This window comes from Gymnoscopelus braueri, assembly GCF_963280865.1.
Source record: "Gymnoscopelus braueri genome assembly, chromosome: 24".
In the NCBI taxonomy this organism is placed as follows: domain Eukaryota; kingdom Metazoa; phylum Chordata; class Actinopteri; order Myctophiformes; family Myctophidae; genus Gymnoscopelus; species Gymnoscopelus braueri.
The window spans coordinates 21,994,218-22,011,087 of record NC_137626.1 but is presented as its reverse complement, the minus strand read 5'-3'; the positions used below and the strand labels follow the sequence as shown (position 1 = coordinate 22,011,087).

Here is a 16,870-nt window from a genome sequence, read left to right as displayed (position 1 = left end):
CATCAGACAAAATAGGTTTAAGGTTGTTTATTCAATAAACCCAGGAGTATGGTCGTTTATGGGCACGTTGCATGCGCGGCATGGGACGTGCGGCATAAACGGCCAAGGATGCAGAGTGCGAAGTGATCATCTAAGGTCATCACTACATGCAAGCGTGGAGTGTGCGGCTTAGATGGCCAAGGGCACGAACAACATCTTTAGCTGTTGGGGTATGGTCGTTTATGGGCGCATCGCATGCACGACATGGGATGTGCGGCATAAACGGCCAAGATGCTGAGTTCCAAATGTTCATCTAAACTAAGCGCAAGCGTGGAGTGTGCGGGGGGGTCGTGGACCCAGATACTTTTGCTTAGGGGTCCGAGGCGTAAGTCGTGCGGAGGTTGGTTGAGGGACCCCGCCTGGAACCTGTAGAAAACCTGTAGAATAGGATAGAGGTAGAAAAGCAGAGGGGGGGATGGAGGGTTACTGGAAACTATGCACACCGCCATTTTTGAAAGCTGGGTTTAAATACCCCGGTAGTTGGCAGGGGAGGAGTTGTCAGCTTGATTGGAGATGGGTGAGTGGTTGGCACGGGTTGGCACAGCAGGGGGGAGTTGCCGGTGGCTGGTTAGAGTTGTGATTGGTCTTCTTGGTCCAACCTCCCGAACCTCAGTTGTACCAACTCCATTTATACACCAGCTGGTTATTGTAAAAGGGTCACAAACTATGGGATTTTGTCTCCTGTCACAATCGGATTTTGTTTCATGTTTATGGGATCAATATTTATTTCTTGTACTCTGTATGCCTGAGGACCAATAAAAATGCCTCACATCTAGGCCCGATCAAAAAAAAGTGCTGCGGCCAAAAAGAAGGAAAGCTGCTGTGGCTAAAATGTAGTTTTGTATTAACCGTACAATATGTAAATACATTGAAGGCGGGGAAAGAAGCCTAAATAATAGCCAGAGCTCTGATCAACAGTCTGATCAACAGTCTGTGGCAAGTTTCGGGGCAAGTGGAGTGTTCGAGAGAGAGAGAGAGAGAGAGAGAGAGAGAGAGAGAGAGAGAGAGAGAGAGAGAGAGAGAGAGAGAGAGAGAGAGAGAGAGAGAGAGAGAGAGAGAGAGAGAGACTACTGCATACCACTGGTCCTCAACGTGGGACGACCGGGGTTCCATTTGGACGCTTAAGGGTCCATTTGGACATTCTCAGGGTTAAATTAACACTGAGGATTTTACAGTGTAGAATGTGGTCACCAAGATAAAAACAAAAAGTGCCCCGGGCCACATGGGCCCGAGGCTACATTGTACATGTACTTTACTAGTAGTACACTTGAACATTGCCCCTAAAGGCTTCAAATGGCCCGATGTGTGGCATTTTTCAGAATGTGTGTCTTTTAAGTATTGTACAATACACCATGGCAGCTTTTAGCTTGGTATTTGTAATTGCATCTCAGTTGCTAACATTGTGAGGGTTTGGCCTAGCTAGGATGTTGCAGAAAATATGAATAGAAAACTGATGATGCATGCTGTGGTTTGTTTATGACACAGGAAGTAGATTGTGAAAGTTTCAGAGAACCTGCAAAACTAACACAAACTCTGCCTCATCTCTCTCTCTCTCTCTCTCTCTCTCTCTCTCTCTCTCTCTCTCTCTCTCTACTCTCTCTCTCTACTCTCTCTTTCTGTTTATCTTTCTGGAAAATACAATAGACGTACACGTGCAGTCGTGCACAATATATCCAGTGCACCTATAAAACCAACTTACTGGGGGACTTTCCATGGGGCAAGGTCCTTCAGTCATTTGCTAACCGCCTAACCACCAAGAGCACAGTTCTATCTCGCACAGACCAGAGAGTGTGAATGGAACGACAGAATCAGATCACAGCACTCTCAGTGTGTGTGTGTGTGTGTGTGTGTGTGTGTGTGTGTGTGTGTGTGCGTGTGTGCGTGTGTGCGTGTGTGCGCGTGTGCGTGCGTGCGTGCGTGCGTGCGTGCGTGAATACACTGGTCAGGGACACTCGTGTCAGTGATGCTTTCAGTGTGTGTGAGCCTCTTAATGCATATCAAACCCCCCGTTTGATATGCATTAAGAGGCTCAGAGGTCCTTCAATTTCAAAAGGTTGAGATTCACTGCATTACATCATTATTCTCTTCAGTTCAACAGTTATCTGGACATTCCCCTCCTGTGAGCTCTGAGCTTTGTTGTTTCAGTTTCTACTGTACTGTCCAATCAAATCATCAGGTTTGGTCCATGCAAGGTCCGCTTTTTCAGAGTCAACCCCACATCAGGCTCAGCAGGACTGGATTTTGTTTTGTTTTCTTTAGTTGATTAGATATGTGTTTTAACCTGTATTAGCTTTGAGTATTGAGTGTCTGTAGATGTTGTGGTTGAAAGGTGTACATATATATGTCTATTAGAGTTAGTGGGGGAATGTCATGGCGCCCTGCATTGTGGAGGTGATGGTAGAGTCGGGGGCCATATGTACCATGCAGCTGGGAAAAAGGGGCAGGACAGTTTTTTTTGTAGCTACCAGCCTGAGGTCATGTTGTAGCCTAGCTCTATCATGGAACATTATTTGTAAATGGTGTTGGTTTATCAGTAAATGACACAACTCTGCAACCATCTCTACCTGGCTTGTCATTCAACACTTATAGCTGCACACGCCAATCCTGCTTTCTATCCTGTTTGTAAGGTCCCCCACCACCACAAAACCTTACAGTGCCTGAAGACTAAAGATCCATTAGGTCTACAGTAGCTGTCATTTTGTTGTCATTTAAAGACAACACAATGCTACAGCACACTCTTAACCATTTAAACCCTATAATTAGTTGGAGTACCACAGGGGTTTATACTTGGTCCTCTACTTTTTCTCCTCTACACCAAATCTCTTCATCGAACATAACTGATCTGCAAGTTCACAATGGGACATGCTGCAACACGCTGTGAGCTTGTAGCTATTTTTAGTGAACGTTTGCCTATTTTCGCCAAATGTTCATCTATTATGACATGCCCAGAATAGGCCTATTCTGGGCATGCCTTGGCATGCTGGGGTTCATGTGGTTAAAACAGAATAGCACTGTGTTATCACCAACTCACATGGGGAAAATGAAGGGAACACACTTTAATAGGAACATAAAACCACAGGCAATGAAATGACTTTCAGAGCATCTTGTGTTTACTGTAGGGTAGTCCAACACAAGTGTGTTTTTCATGAGCACACACATGTCCACAAAGGCAAAAAAGTCCACACCATTTTCCAGCCATTTTGGAACCCCAACGAGTTTGTATCCTCTCCCCCTGAGTATGACGTAAGGGCAAAATGGCCACTGTGTGAATAGGGTCAATACCGGTCATTCCCCGGTGACGTTCCCTGGCTTATTGGGCTTGGGCAGGTTGGCTCTGACCCGTGCTTGGTCCACGGAATCCAGGAGGTTCTTTGAGTCCAGGGCGAGGGTGTGGGCTGCCGCCAGCATCTGCTTTTGGCACTCATCCTTCAGGGAGGTCACAGAGTTCTGCTGGGCCAGTCGCATCTTGCTGATCAGCTCCGCTAAGTCCTTGTTCAGCAGCCGCTGTGTTCCCTCGATCTAGAGAGAGAGAACATGGAATCACACTGATTGGTGTCTTTCTTCTGGGTTTGTTTAGCAAATGATTTGTTTTGGAAAGATGGAATGTGTTTTGAGGAGACGATAACCCTGGGTGGGTGTCCACAGCAGGTCGGTTGGACAGGTACATACTACTGTATATCAAGCAAGATGCCCATGTTTCTCATGCTGGAGAAAAACAGAAAACAACGTATTGTCCCTCTTTTTGTAATGCCCAGATCTTTTAAGGTCCCCTTTTTGACCACACATGGATGGCTCCATTCTGAGAGCTTCTGAGCCAAAATGGTCTTTGAGAACAAATTCTCAAAGACCGCCTTTTTGTGGAGAAAGAAATAGTTTATTTTGGAAAAATGTATAGGCCTACAGTTTTGTATGAAGATCTTAAATACAATGTTGATGTCCCTGTCTTTCCTGGCATCCCTACACAGATATATCAGTTGAACACATTACTGCTGCTAGCCAGCACTACCATGTTGTAATGCCAGAGACAGGAAATACTCTAAACCAGTGGTTTATGGGTCCATCCATCTGATCGTTACACGTAGCACGGCAGCCGATTGGGAGGAGGGTTAATGAGAGGAGGGGTGTAATGGGGAGGAGGGGTGATGGGAGGAGGTGGTAGGAGGTGCCTACCTCTGTCTTGATGGAACTGTGCAGAGAGGGCAGGATCTCATCCACGCTTGCTATCAGACTACGAAGAGTCAAACCCACCTCCTTGTAGGGAGAGAGAGAGAGAGAGAGAGAGAGAGAGAGAGAGAGAGAGAGAGAGAGAGAGAGAGAGAGAGAGAAGGGGAGAAGGGTGGAGTGAGGGAGGGTGGAAGGAGAGGATGGATCTGTTGTGTCTTGAATTCATGGATATTTTTTAGCCAATAATTTGATGACCAGCGGACCGGTAGGAGACATAAAGGAGACTCTTTGTGTCTCTTACCGGAATCGCTGCCAGTCATCCAATTATTGGCTTAGGAATGCGACAAAAACAAAAAAATATCCATGAATTCAAGTCTCCATGGGGTGAGTAATCGATAGAAAAAAAGTCATTTTGGGGGTGAACTATCCCTTTAATATATACTTTGTATAACTCCAACCCTAACCTCTAAACCCAGCCTCTATGTCTATTTTTATTGCACTCACAAGTATACACGCGCGCACACACACACACACACACACACACACACACACACACACACACACACACACACACACACACACACACACACACACACACACACACACACACACACACACACACACACACACACACACACACACACACACACGAGAGAGAATAGCCTTACTTTGACAGCATTGGGGTACTCAGAGGCTGTGAGCGTGTTGACCTGGTTCTTCAGAAGGACCACCGCCCTGACCAACGCCATGACGCTGGTGTACACCTGGTCACCTGACCTGTCCAGCTCCGCCGTGGGCAGCGGCTGCAACAACATGACATCTGCTTGTCAATCAACCCCTCCCCCTGGTGACATGGCAACTCTTCAATCGTCCTAGGGCAGTGATGGCAACTCTTAAATCGTCCTAGGGCAGTGATGGCAACTCTTAAATCGTCCTAGGGCAGTGATGGCAACTCTTAAATCTTCCTAGGGCAGTGATGGCAACTCTTAAATCGTCCTAGGGCAGTGATGGCAACTCTTAAATCGTCCTAGGGCAGTGATGGCAACTCTTAAATCTTCCTAGGGCAGTGATGGCAACTCTTAAATCGTCCTAGGGCAGTGATGGCAACTCTTAAATCGTCCTAGGGCAGTGATGGCAACTCTTAAATCTTCCTAGGGCAGTGATGGCAACTCTTAAATCGTCCTAGGGCAGTGATGGCAACTCTTAAATCGTACTAGGGCAGTGATGGCAACTCTTAAATCGTCCTAGGGCAGTGATGGCAACTCTTAAATCTTCCTAGGGCAGTGATGGCAACTCTTAAATCGTCCTAGGGCAGTGATGGCAACTCTTAAATCGTACTAGGGCAGTGATGGCAACTCTTAAATCGTCCTAGGGCAGTGATTCCCTTTTCATTTCAAGGACCCCCAGTTTCATAAGATTTTAATCTCTGGGACCCCAATCTACACTGTGAAATCCTAAATGTTTATTGAACTCTGGGAGCCTATAGCTCAGAGTTACAGACCCATAAGCTTCCATTTGGACCCCTAGTGGTCCCCAGGCCTGAGGTTGAGAAACAGTGTCCTATGATGCTTTTCAACTAGTTTGACAGTGAGACCAGAGCTACGGTATGTGTTCACCAGGAAGTCAGGATTTGATTTTAACTTTTCCAGATATATTATAAGACCGTTGGTTCTCAGGTCTGGTCCTGGTTCTGGAGACGTTTAGAGTGATGCTGCCTTCTAATCAGAAGCTACTTTCAACTAGAGTGATGTGACCCCATTGACACCGACCAAAACGGTGTGTATGGTGCAATGGAAGGGGCAGGCGGTACCTGTGCGACTGTGGAGGGCTTGGGAGGCTTCTCTGGAGGACCTGAGACAGAGGGAGAGAGTGAGAGCGAGCGAGAGCGAGAGAGAGAGAGAGAGAGAGAGAGAGAGAGAGAGAGAGAGAGAGAGAGCGAGAGAGAGAGAGAGAGAGAGACACACACACACACACACACACACACAAAGGAACAACTATTTACTGTAATTGACCAACCTACTCTTTTAGATTTTGTTTAATTTTTTTCATCATACAATCCAGTAAGTATCATACAGTAGATGTTTATGGACTACTACTCACCATCTTCTTGTTTCTTTTCAGGGGGCTGCAGAGGGAAGAGTATCAAAATACATTAAAGTTATAGAAAATAAGCATGTTTAATATTGCATTTTTACTTCTAACGTCAAACATGAATTCACATTATACAGGCAACATACCTTGATGATATCTGAATCCTGTTGCTTAATGGGATCCTGCAGAGAAGCACAATCACAGGTTTTAAAGGACCATACCAGTGGTGTGATATGTTTAGTTTATTACCACTGAAACCAATGATTAAATGATAAGAATTTGAAAACAACTTTCGGAGACTTGAGATTATCTTGAGATAGCTAGTTTTATTTTTGTCTCCGCCAGGCCGAAGACATGGTGGAGAGTATGTTTTACCCTCTGTGTGTGTGTCCGTCTCAGCCAAGCTAACATTGGTCAAGCTTCACGTGACACGTGACAATATGTAATATTGTACCGTGATTGGCTGACTCTATTCAGACCCTTTGCTTTGATTGGCTAGCGAGACGCATGGTGAAATAATAACCTACAAATAGCACCACGCACTTCAAAAAATCATTTAAAAAAAAAAGTGAGCTTCCATCACTGTGATGACCACTGTTGTTTCTAAATAACACCCCTCACTTCACACTTCTCACTATATAAATAGGTAAGACAGGATTAATCAGGAACAGTACTCGCCTGGCGGAGACCTGTGCTCCGAGGAGCACATTTTTTTGTTATGTTATCATTGTGTTTTAATGCATTTTAAAGCACAAATTGATATGAAAAGTCTAGGCTAAACTGAAACATTCATGACTTATTAAGCACGCGATAATGTTCAACCATCGTTGACTCGATTATTCACGTAAGTTTGCCAATGTTTTAATAATAAACGTATTAAGGGGACATGGTCTATATTTATATTTACAGTATGGCCAAAGCTGTGAGTAGAAAATGAGTTGTATTGATGTGGGCATGCTCTCTTTAATGTGTATTTCTATGTGACAGTCACCAGTTGTCTCTCTTCATGTTCCAGCCATTCTTTGTCTCGCTGCATCTCCTGTCTCTGTCTCCTCATGGTTTCCTCTACGTTCTCCGTCTCTCTCTCCCACACTGGTCTGATGTCTTCTTCTCTCCCCTGCACAACATATCATGATTCATGATTTATTTCTATAGCACCTTTTAAAATGGTCACAAAGTGCTTTGCATAAACAACAGATGAAAAAAAACTAACAATAGAATCTGATTGATCTATCTAGAATTTAACACAATAAACAGAATGCTGTGAATTAATAATAAAAGCAGCATCAGGGTTCTGTGAGAACTGAACGGAATGACCGATATTTCCCTCCTGTAACGACTTCCACCAGCAAGCGAGGGCAGTAGAGAGGACACTCATAAAGCGTGGGGAACGTTGCTGTCTTACCCTGAGGCTTCGTCGGTGTGGTGACAGAGGCAGGGACCTGTTCATGTCATAGCTGGTGGCTGTGCTAGCGAGGGCAGGAGTGCTGGAGCAGAGGGATCCAGGAAGCTGCACACACACACACACACACACACACACACACACACACACACACACACACACACACACACACACACACACACACACACACACACACACACACACACACACACACACACACACACACACACAAAGGTGCACGCATGCACACGCACACATGCAAAACAGTGAAACAAGCAAATACAAACGCAGACACAGACAAACGCACACATGGACGCACAAACACACACGTAGTGCAGTGAATGCTGGAGCTGTGACATTATGCTATAGCAGCAACAGTAATGGTGTTACAATCAGTGTGTGTGTGTGTGTGTGTGTGTGTGTGTGTGTGTGTGTGTGTGTGTGTGTGTGTGTGTGTGTGTGTGTGTGTGTGTGTGTGTGTGTGTGTGTGTGTGTGTGTGTGTGTGTGTGTGTGTGTGTGTGTGTAAAGGGTACCTGTATTCGCATGCCTGGACGAAGGGTGTTGCCTTGTATTCTCGATGGCTATAGGAGAGTGAGAGAAGACAATTAGTTGTGCAGTTCAATATTCATATGTTTGTGTATGTGAGGCAGACTGGAGTGTGTGTGTGTGTGTGTGTGTGTGTGTGTGTGTGTGTGTGTGTGTGTGTGTGTGTGTGTGTGTGTGTGTGTGTGTGTGTGTGTGTGTGTGTGTGTGTGTGTGTGTGTGTGTGTGTGTGTGTGTGTGTGTGTGTTCGCACGTGCATGTACCTTCGGTGGAGGATCAGAAGGTGCACTGTTCATTCTTTGGAGAAGACCTTTGTGTCTCCTTCTCTCCGCGTCCAGCTGGGCCTCAATTTTATGGATGTCACTAAACATGACAGAGACACTAGACCAGTGATACTTTTTCCTTTGAAGGACCCAAAGTTTGATATGCATCAGGCCGCAGAGACCCCCATTTGATGCCATTACTGTGTACTCTCTGGGACCCCAATCGACACTGTAAAATCCTCATGTTTATTGTGTGTGTGTGTGTGTGTGTGTGTGTGTGTGTGTGTGTGTGTGTGTGTGTGTGTGTGTGTGTGTGTGTGTGTGTGTGTGTGTGTGTGTGTGTGTGTGTGTGTGTGTGTGTGTGTGTGTGTGTGTGTGTGTATGTATGTGCGTGCACTGCACACGCAAGTGTACCTTAGTAAACAGACCAGCTGGCTGAAGGTGGGTCGGGTTTGTGGGTCGTAGGACCAGCATTGTGTCAGGAGGGGGTACAGGGTAGGGGGACAGCGTTCAGGTTTGGGCAGGCGGACCCCTGTCTCCAGCTGGTTAATCACCTCGCCGTTCTCCAGCCAGAAGAAAGGCTGCTGGCCCAGCGACAGCACCTCCCAGACACACACACCTGCAAGAACACCAACATACACACAGCAACGGGGGGTCTTGTAGTAGTTGAAGAAAGCATCCCTTTATATCACTTACATATTTACACACTATACACACATGCATGCAATCCACGCATCAATCAGACGAATCACAATTACTTTAATTGTCACATCACAAGATTAAAATTAAGATGTGTAGGGGGGAGGGCAGAGAGAGGGAGAGCAAGGGGGGGGAACTGGAAAATAACAGGTCAAAAGAGGCATTGGAGATTTGTACATTTACACATACTAGACCGGCCTACTCAGGAACGATGCAAGTCGAGAACAATGCAAGTTGTGAATACATGCCCCACCCGGTTATAAAATACTTGTTGTACCTGTTGTACCCGTCTGTCTGTCTGTGTCCCTTTTATGCCCATATATGGAGATCTACCCATCTGTTTTTATGGGTATGCCCATATTGGTTGGATTGGCGGTTCTGAACAACTGGATGTCTATATACTGTATATATATACTATATATTGTTCTGGACAACCGCCTATCCGAACGACTCAATGCCAGACACCGCACTCCCTTGAGTCCTCGCTAGTGACACACACACACACACACACACACACACACACACACACACACACACACACACACACACACACACACACACACACACACACACACACACACACACACACACACACACACACACACTCGCACACGCGCACAAAAACACATGTGTCTTACCAAACATCCAGACGTCACTTGCAGTGGTGAAACGTCTGAAGTTGATGGATTCAGGAGCCATCCATTTGATAGGTAACCGACTGATCGAGGCTGAGGGAGAGGCCAGAGGCACCATTACTCAAAACATCTTTGAGTTTGAACACAACAACATTGGTCTATGTGTCCTACTCCTTACAGAGCCTCAACACATCCACTACAGATAAGTAAAATAAATCTTAATTCAACTCGCTCTTGTATAGCTTTGAGGCAAAGTAACCCAAAAAACTATCACGCTATTAAAATTAAAATTTAAACTGAAATTATTAAGCCAAAATCGAATCTTAGTTTAAACCTAATCTAGGTGTTAAAAAAAAGATCCAATAATAGTAAGTGGAGCTGCATTGAAGCAATTCAATAGATCACCATACCAATAAGTCAACATAAAGCAAAAACCTTTGGAGAACATCACGCAAGTGTTGTTGACACATTTTGTGTGGGAGAACCAGTGCAAACAAAACTGCCACAGGATGAGACATGGTTATTAAAATGTCGACATGGCAGTGTGCATAACACCTCTATGGAGGAAAACAATTAAAGTGAGTGTGTGTGTGTGCGTGTGTGCATGTGTGCGTGTGCGTGCTGTTTTTGTGTGAACACATACAGTATGTGTGTATGTGGGTGCATGCACCTTTGTAATAATCCTCCTCCTCAATGTAACGAGACAGACCAAAGTCGCCCAGCTTCACACAGTCAGGAGCAGCTACCAAGATGTTTCTCACTGCAATGTCCCTAAAGGACAGAGATGGAGAGATGGATGGAGAAAGAATTATCATGGAATCATACAATTTGTTTGCATGTGTATGTGCTTTAACAATTTTTTGTAGTTTTTTTTTAACATACAAATCTGTAACAAAATATGTAAAAAGATATGATTGAAACATAGCACACCAACAAATCAGTAAAATGAATGTATACAACACCTACATATAGGCCTACATACATATAGAAATACTGTGCGCGTGTATGTTGAATAATAGAATGATTTGAGGTTGAGGGAGACAAGTGATTTCTTTTTTTTTTGTTTTTGTTATATGTATGCGTTTACCTTACTTACCATACATTCTATTATACTACCCCCCGATTCTGTACATTCCCATAGCCGCTAAGAGGTTTGTAAGGAGGGTTAAGGCCAGACCGCACCAATGCAACTAGTCGCAACGCCTTGCAACAAAACAGTTTTAAGGCCGGTCCACACCAATGCAACTGCGTGCAACTACCATTGGGGATATTGGTTGCAAGTAGCTGCAATCAGTTGCATGTTTCAAGGAGTTGCAAGGAGTTGCATTGGTGTGCTTTTTAACATTATTTTCCATCTTCATTCGTTTGTTCTTTTTTCCTTTTTCTAATCCAGTATTATTATCATTATCATGAAGTCTTGGGGGGTATGCCACACTAATATTCTGCTGCTTGTATACCTGTATGAGTGAGTGACAAATAAAATAAAAATAAAACCCTCTTGATTCTTGACACCCTCAATCTTGCAAGGACAAAGAGAGAGAGTGGAGAGAGACAGGAAGCTGAGAATAGAGTTGAGGTTACGTGGTTGACAGACTTTCTGGCCACCTGCCAGGTTCCCTTTTGCCATGTTTTATTTTTCAACAAAAAATTAAAAGGGACACTAACATAAGTGGAAAAAAAAACTAACATAAAAGTGAGAAAATTAGACTAAGTAAAATAAAATACAATATTGGTGTGTATCCTCAATCATCGCATGCAAAAGTCTGACTCTGGGTCACTGAATGTGACCCTAATTGCCCCCATCCTCCTCCTGTTGCAGTAACATTTTTAATAAATGTCTCCAGGTGTTTTCAAGCACATTATTTTTTTTCTTAACAATGTAAGTTAACTTTTCCATGGACATAGATGAGGACATTCTCCTTAAGCCTCGCAACAATTTGTGGTCCATTAACATTTTTCCAACCCAAAGGGATAATGCACTTAGCTTGTAAGATACACATGTCCATGAATTTAATCTCTTCTTTTTTTCAAACGGGGTATAAGCCCAGAATGCAAACCTTTTGCGATGTTAATATATTGCATGTTCATAGTAGATAACAGTATGAAAATTACCATGCAGTCAGATGCTCTCGTCAAGATTAAACCATTTATTGCAATGATATTGCATTGTATTTGGCAGTGTGGCTCTGCTCCTGTGACATTACATCTGCACAAGCATGACACTCTGAATACATGTGAGCCTGCATTGAACTATATGCTGACAATAGTGATCTAATCTAAAGCTACTACAGGAGGAGGCTGAGGAGGTGGAGGGAGTTTGATCACTGACGTGCTGTCATTATGGTGGCAGCAAAAGATATTGAGCATGAAAGAGTGAACGTCTATCTGCTTAAATAGACAGCATAGATGGAAACATTATGATTGTGGCGTAAGGCGTTATGACCTCCGTGTCTACCTGAACTACCGCAATGCTCAGCCCTAGCCCTAGTACATGCTCTACTATGAGGGTATGTAATTAAGAAACAAAAAGGCTGGTAAGCAAGGCTAGGGTGTAGGTGGTGTGACGGGTTGGTGTCACGTATATGGAAAAATAACTATATTATGTCATTGTGGTATATCACGTTACTTTTGAGGAAATGGAAAAAAGTACCTGTGTTGCAATGGATCCAATATAGTTATTATTTTGTCACAAGCTCTTGTTAATACTCCAATCTGTATGTTAGTATTACAATATTAATATTAAAATATAACTTATACAATTGGGGTGGTTGTATTTTGTCTCCCCGCTCTTCCATTGAGACATTTAGATTGTGTCAAAGGTCATGTCTCACCTAGACACAGGATCTGACACGAATTTTGACCTGATGGTCAAGATTCAATTCATCCCCTGAGCAAGCAGGCAGGCTCTATTAGCTCAATGATAAAAATGTCAGCACTTGTGCAGGAAACCAGGTTCAAATCGATTATCCGAGGTAGAAGATGAAAGTTACAAAGTGTTGCTTTAAGCACTTTCATTTTTACATGTTCATAAATAGAGAAAATAGCTCATTCAAGACGCACCGCGAGGTCACACCTTTGTGAGCTTGTAGATTGGCTATTTTTGCTACTTTTGCTTGACATTATCGTATCATGTCAAATTAGGGCATTCATTTACGAGAAAACATACAAAGTTGAAATATGGAGATCAAAGGTTTTAACTTTAACTTTTACATTTTTATTATCTTCATAGCTTACTGTCTTGCTGAAATATTCATTAGCAACTATGTATACAGTGTATGTGCATGTGTTCTTCGTGGAAGTGGCTTTGTGTGTGGTGAACAATACGAAACTGACAGAACCTGATGAGACAGGAACCCATGTCTCCTCACACATTCTCTAGAAACAGAGAACATTATAATACCTTTCACTCATACCTCTATGGTGGAAAATAATTCAAGTTTGTGCGTGCATGTTTTTGTATGTATGCACCTTTGTAACAATCTTCCTCCTCAATGTAACCAGACAGATCAAAGTCGTCCAGCTTGTGTTTGTGTGAGTGCGTGCGTGCGTGTGTACGTGTGTATGTGCACATACCTGTGCACCATATTGAGTCCCTCCAGGTAAGCCATTGCCTTGCAGATCTGGAGACAGTAGAGGACTAACGTTCCGTTGGTCAGTGTGTACTTCTGAAGATAGGCGCCCAGCTGTCATGAGACAACACAACACCATGCTTAACCACTTAAACCCTTTATACTTATAAACTGGATCTGACTCTGCACTTGGTCGTCTCTTTTTCCCTTTACATAAAATCTCTTCGCCAGAAATAGCCAATCTACAAGCTCACAACACGTTGCAATGCCACATGTTGTGAGCTTGTAGGTCTGCTTTTTTCTTTTTTTGAGATTGAATGTTCCCCCAGAATAGGGATGCTAGGCTTCAAGTGGTTAATGTACTGTACATACCTGCATCTGACCATACAACTGAGACTTGACTTCGATGTCATTCTACTTTTCTTAATGTATTTATTTATTCTGAGCTCACAAACAGTGTATGCAGAACACAGGTACAAACGTTGAGAATATTGTTGCATAATCGCACGCACGCACGCACGCACACACACTCATACACACCTCTCCATGTTCGTACAGCTCCATAACAATCCAGACGGGATCCAGTTCAATGACCCCGACGAGACGCACAATGTGGGGATGCCGCAAAGTCTTCATCAGGACTGGAACAGAGTTGAGCTGAAGTGAGTTTAAGGGCATTCTACAGCAGAAACATTGCACACTCCATTTCTCTGTCCTGACTGCGCCCTTTATAACACTTCATCTTCTAGAGATGTTGATGTCATATACGCACAGTAAAATCGTGGGTGTTCATTTAACTATGAAACCTTTTGGGTCAAAACACTTTTTTTCGGTGCAGTACTAAGCAGCTACTGTATGGCCTTGCGTTGTTTCCTACATCTATAAGGAATGCAGTGACTAGCAGCGGTTTTGGGTAGCAGTCAGACAGGTGTATTCCTGTTGTGTGCTGGTGGTGGTTGATAGCACGATGATCTTCCAGCTCTGCCAAAGTGCCCTTGAGCAAGGCACTGTGAATCCCCAAACTGCTCCAGCAGGCCTGACCTTTTTTATATTATGATGTCTATCAGAGTCAGTGTCATGTACAGTAACAAACAATGCTATACAGTCTATCATATGAGTCAGTGTCATGTAGTAATGCTATAAGGTCTATCATATGAGTCAGTGTCATGTAGTAATGCTGGACAGTCTGTCATATGAGTCAATGCCGTGCTGAATGAAGCACTGACTTACCTGCTTCACTCATGAATTTCTCTTTGACGTCGGCTGAACAGTCCTTACATGTTTTCACGGCCACGCAAATCCTTTCCCCTGTCTACACACACACACACACACACACACACACACACACACACACACACACACACACACACACACACACACACACACACACACACACACACACACACACACACACACACACACACACACACACACACACACACACATGAATGCACACACACATGCATGAACGCATCCAGATCCAAGCACACACGCAGGCACGCACGTAAACACAGGGACAGTATATACGCTAATCACCTACTCTTTCACATCCAGAGAAGCTCACTGTCTTTATACATATGCTACTGTATGAGGTACAAATAAAATGTAATTTGAATTGACCCTGTGTAAAATTATTTAATATAATGTATCTTTAGACTCACCGGGCTTTTGTAAACCCCATCATGCACTTCTCCGAAACATCCCTCACCCAGGATACGACCCAGCACGATGTCATCTCTAGACAGGCTGTGCTCTGAACACACACACACACACATCCATACAGTAGGTGCGTACAAACACACACAATGTACATGCGAGCAACAGAAAAACAAAAAGATGTGTGTTCACATAAACAAATTCACCCACAGACAGAATACTTCATCATTTTGATAATTAGAGAGTTCAGGATGATATTTTCCAGTGCATTGTCAAACACTCACCATCAGACTTATTCTTAAGCTCTGCGATCTCAACATAAATATCCGAACCAGGCGAACCTAGAGTTCATGAAAAAAGAACAGTTCAAATCCCAGATGCTCCCAAATTAATTATAGAATGTTCTTTCTCTGTTCATTACACCAACATTATATTAATGAGATCCCAACTCATACAGCAGTGCACTTTGTCACATGTTTTCATATTGCAGCAATTTCACATGCATGCGCGTTATGTGCATGCCCCACTTATAAGTAGCACAACACCCCTATGTGAAACGTTATAATGCTATTGTGGAATTGCATTGTCATTTTCAAGTGTACATCATCATTACATTATTTATGTAATGATGGTACAGGAATAAGTACAAGACCCTGCCTGTAATGTTGACAGAGCAGTATTGTACATGCATGTGACAATAAAACACCTTGAACCTCCCATAATCACATTGTGGTTCTCAACCTTTTTTGGAGCAGGGTCCACTTGAACATATTGAAAATGCACACGGCATTCGGCTGCCCTGTTAAGTGGTCAGATGGGTGGACCGAGTGCACTTTCAGAGCGTGTTTATTTTCATGATCAATCAATCGAACCAACTTGGACCAATGAAACGAACATAGTTTTCAAAGTTTTAAAGAAAGAATACCGTGACTTTTTGTTTTGTCATAAATATCTTAGTGATTTGGCATCCTCACGGCCCACCAGTCGGCCCCGGTCCACAGGTTGAGAACCACCGGTGTAGTAGATCAGTCTGGGAGCTACTGCACTTACCCAAACGTCTCTTGACATCATTACTGCTATCTTTGTCTTTCACATCTCTGGTAGAGTGAGAGAAGATGAGACAGACAGACAGACAGACAGACAGATACAGAGAACCAGTAAGAAAGTGTGAAAAAACACACAAACACACGTGCACACACGCGCACAGCCGCACACACACACACACACACACACACACACACACACACACACACACACACACACACACACACTCGCGCATACGCATTCACATTATTATTACCATAAATACTGGAGGCATACTCACCCACTTGGGATATCCGGCAGCCTGATATTCATATCTCTTTCTGTAAAATTCACAAAACATTTTCAACAAAATATTTATGCAGTTTGTGTCAGAACATTGCGGACCTCTTTGGTATACTGGTCTTGACTACATGTTGTCTTTTCTGTCTGCGTAAACATTGAATAAAGAGATTTGTAACACGTCGCACTCAAAATCACACTTAAAGGGAAAGTTCACATTTTCATAATAAATAAATCCCATAGTCTGCAGGAAGCTTAAAAGGGATAGTGGCGACTGGGTGGGCAGGAGGACAGTGTGTGTGGCGGGCGCACAGATATGCTCACATATGGACTGGATATTCACTGCACTTTATCCCCGGCAAAATAACCCCCGGCAACGATGGGCAGGCTGATAACGCGCCCCTCGGCATATCACATGCCCAGAAGGAGCGAGTGCATTCTCCGGCAGCGGCAACAGCCGCGGAACTTCCGCGGTAACTGCCGGT

At 43.8% G+C, this 16,870-nt stretch overlaps 1 protein-coding gene across 2 annotated transcripts in view; it reads right to left on the bottom strand.

Moving 5' to 3' along the window:
* Positions 1-3,075: 3,075 nt before the first annotated feature.
* LOC308080438 (protein-tyrosine kinase 2-beta-like) overlaps positions 3,076-16,870 on the bottom strand; it is a 20,974-nt gene continuing 7,179 nt past the window's right edge. The window contains exons 12-31 of one of the 2 annotated variants that reach the window (XM_080422321.1): positions 16,387-16,426; positions 16,113-16,159; positions 15,347-15,403; positions 15,068-15,159; positions 14,637-14,718; positions 13,947-14,047; positions 13,411-13,520; positions 10,508-10,608; positions 9,841-9,930; positions 8,918-9,122; positions 8,504-8,603; positions 8,231-8,278; positions 7,700-7,804; positions 7,286-7,411; positions 6,441-6,476; positions 6,304-6,328; positions 6,014-6,054; positions 4,872-5,006; positions 4,210-4,290; positions 3,076-3,558 (exon numbers count right to left, since the gene is read on the bottom strand). In XM_080422321.1, coding sequence (XP_080278447.1) covers positions 3,325-3,558; positions 4,210-4,290; positions 4,872-5,006; positions 6,014-6,054; positions 6,304-6,328; positions 6,441-6,476; positions 7,286-7,411; positions 7,700-7,804; positions 8,231-8,278; positions 8,504-8,603; positions 8,918-9,122; positions 9,841-9,930; positions 10,508-10,608; positions 13,411-13,520; positions 13,947-14,047; positions 14,637-14,718; positions 15,068-15,159; positions 15,347-15,403; positions 16,113-16,159; positions 16,387-16,426 — 1,856 coding nt within the window. In that variant the 3' untranslated portion in view covers positions 3,076-3,324. The remainder of the gene's footprint in view (positions 3,559-4,209; positions 4,291-4,871; positions 5,007-6,013; positions 6,055-6,303; positions 6,329-6,440; positions 6,477-7,285; positions 7,412-7,699; positions 7,805-8,230; positions 8,279-8,503; positions 8,604-8,917; positions 9,123-9,840; positions 9,931-10,507; positions 10,609-13,410; positions 13,521-13,946; positions 14,048-14,636; positions 14,719-15,067; positions 15,160-15,346; positions 15,404-16,112; positions 16,160-16,386; positions 16,427-16,870) is intronic. The other variant, XM_080422322.1, reaches the window with a different exon arrangement.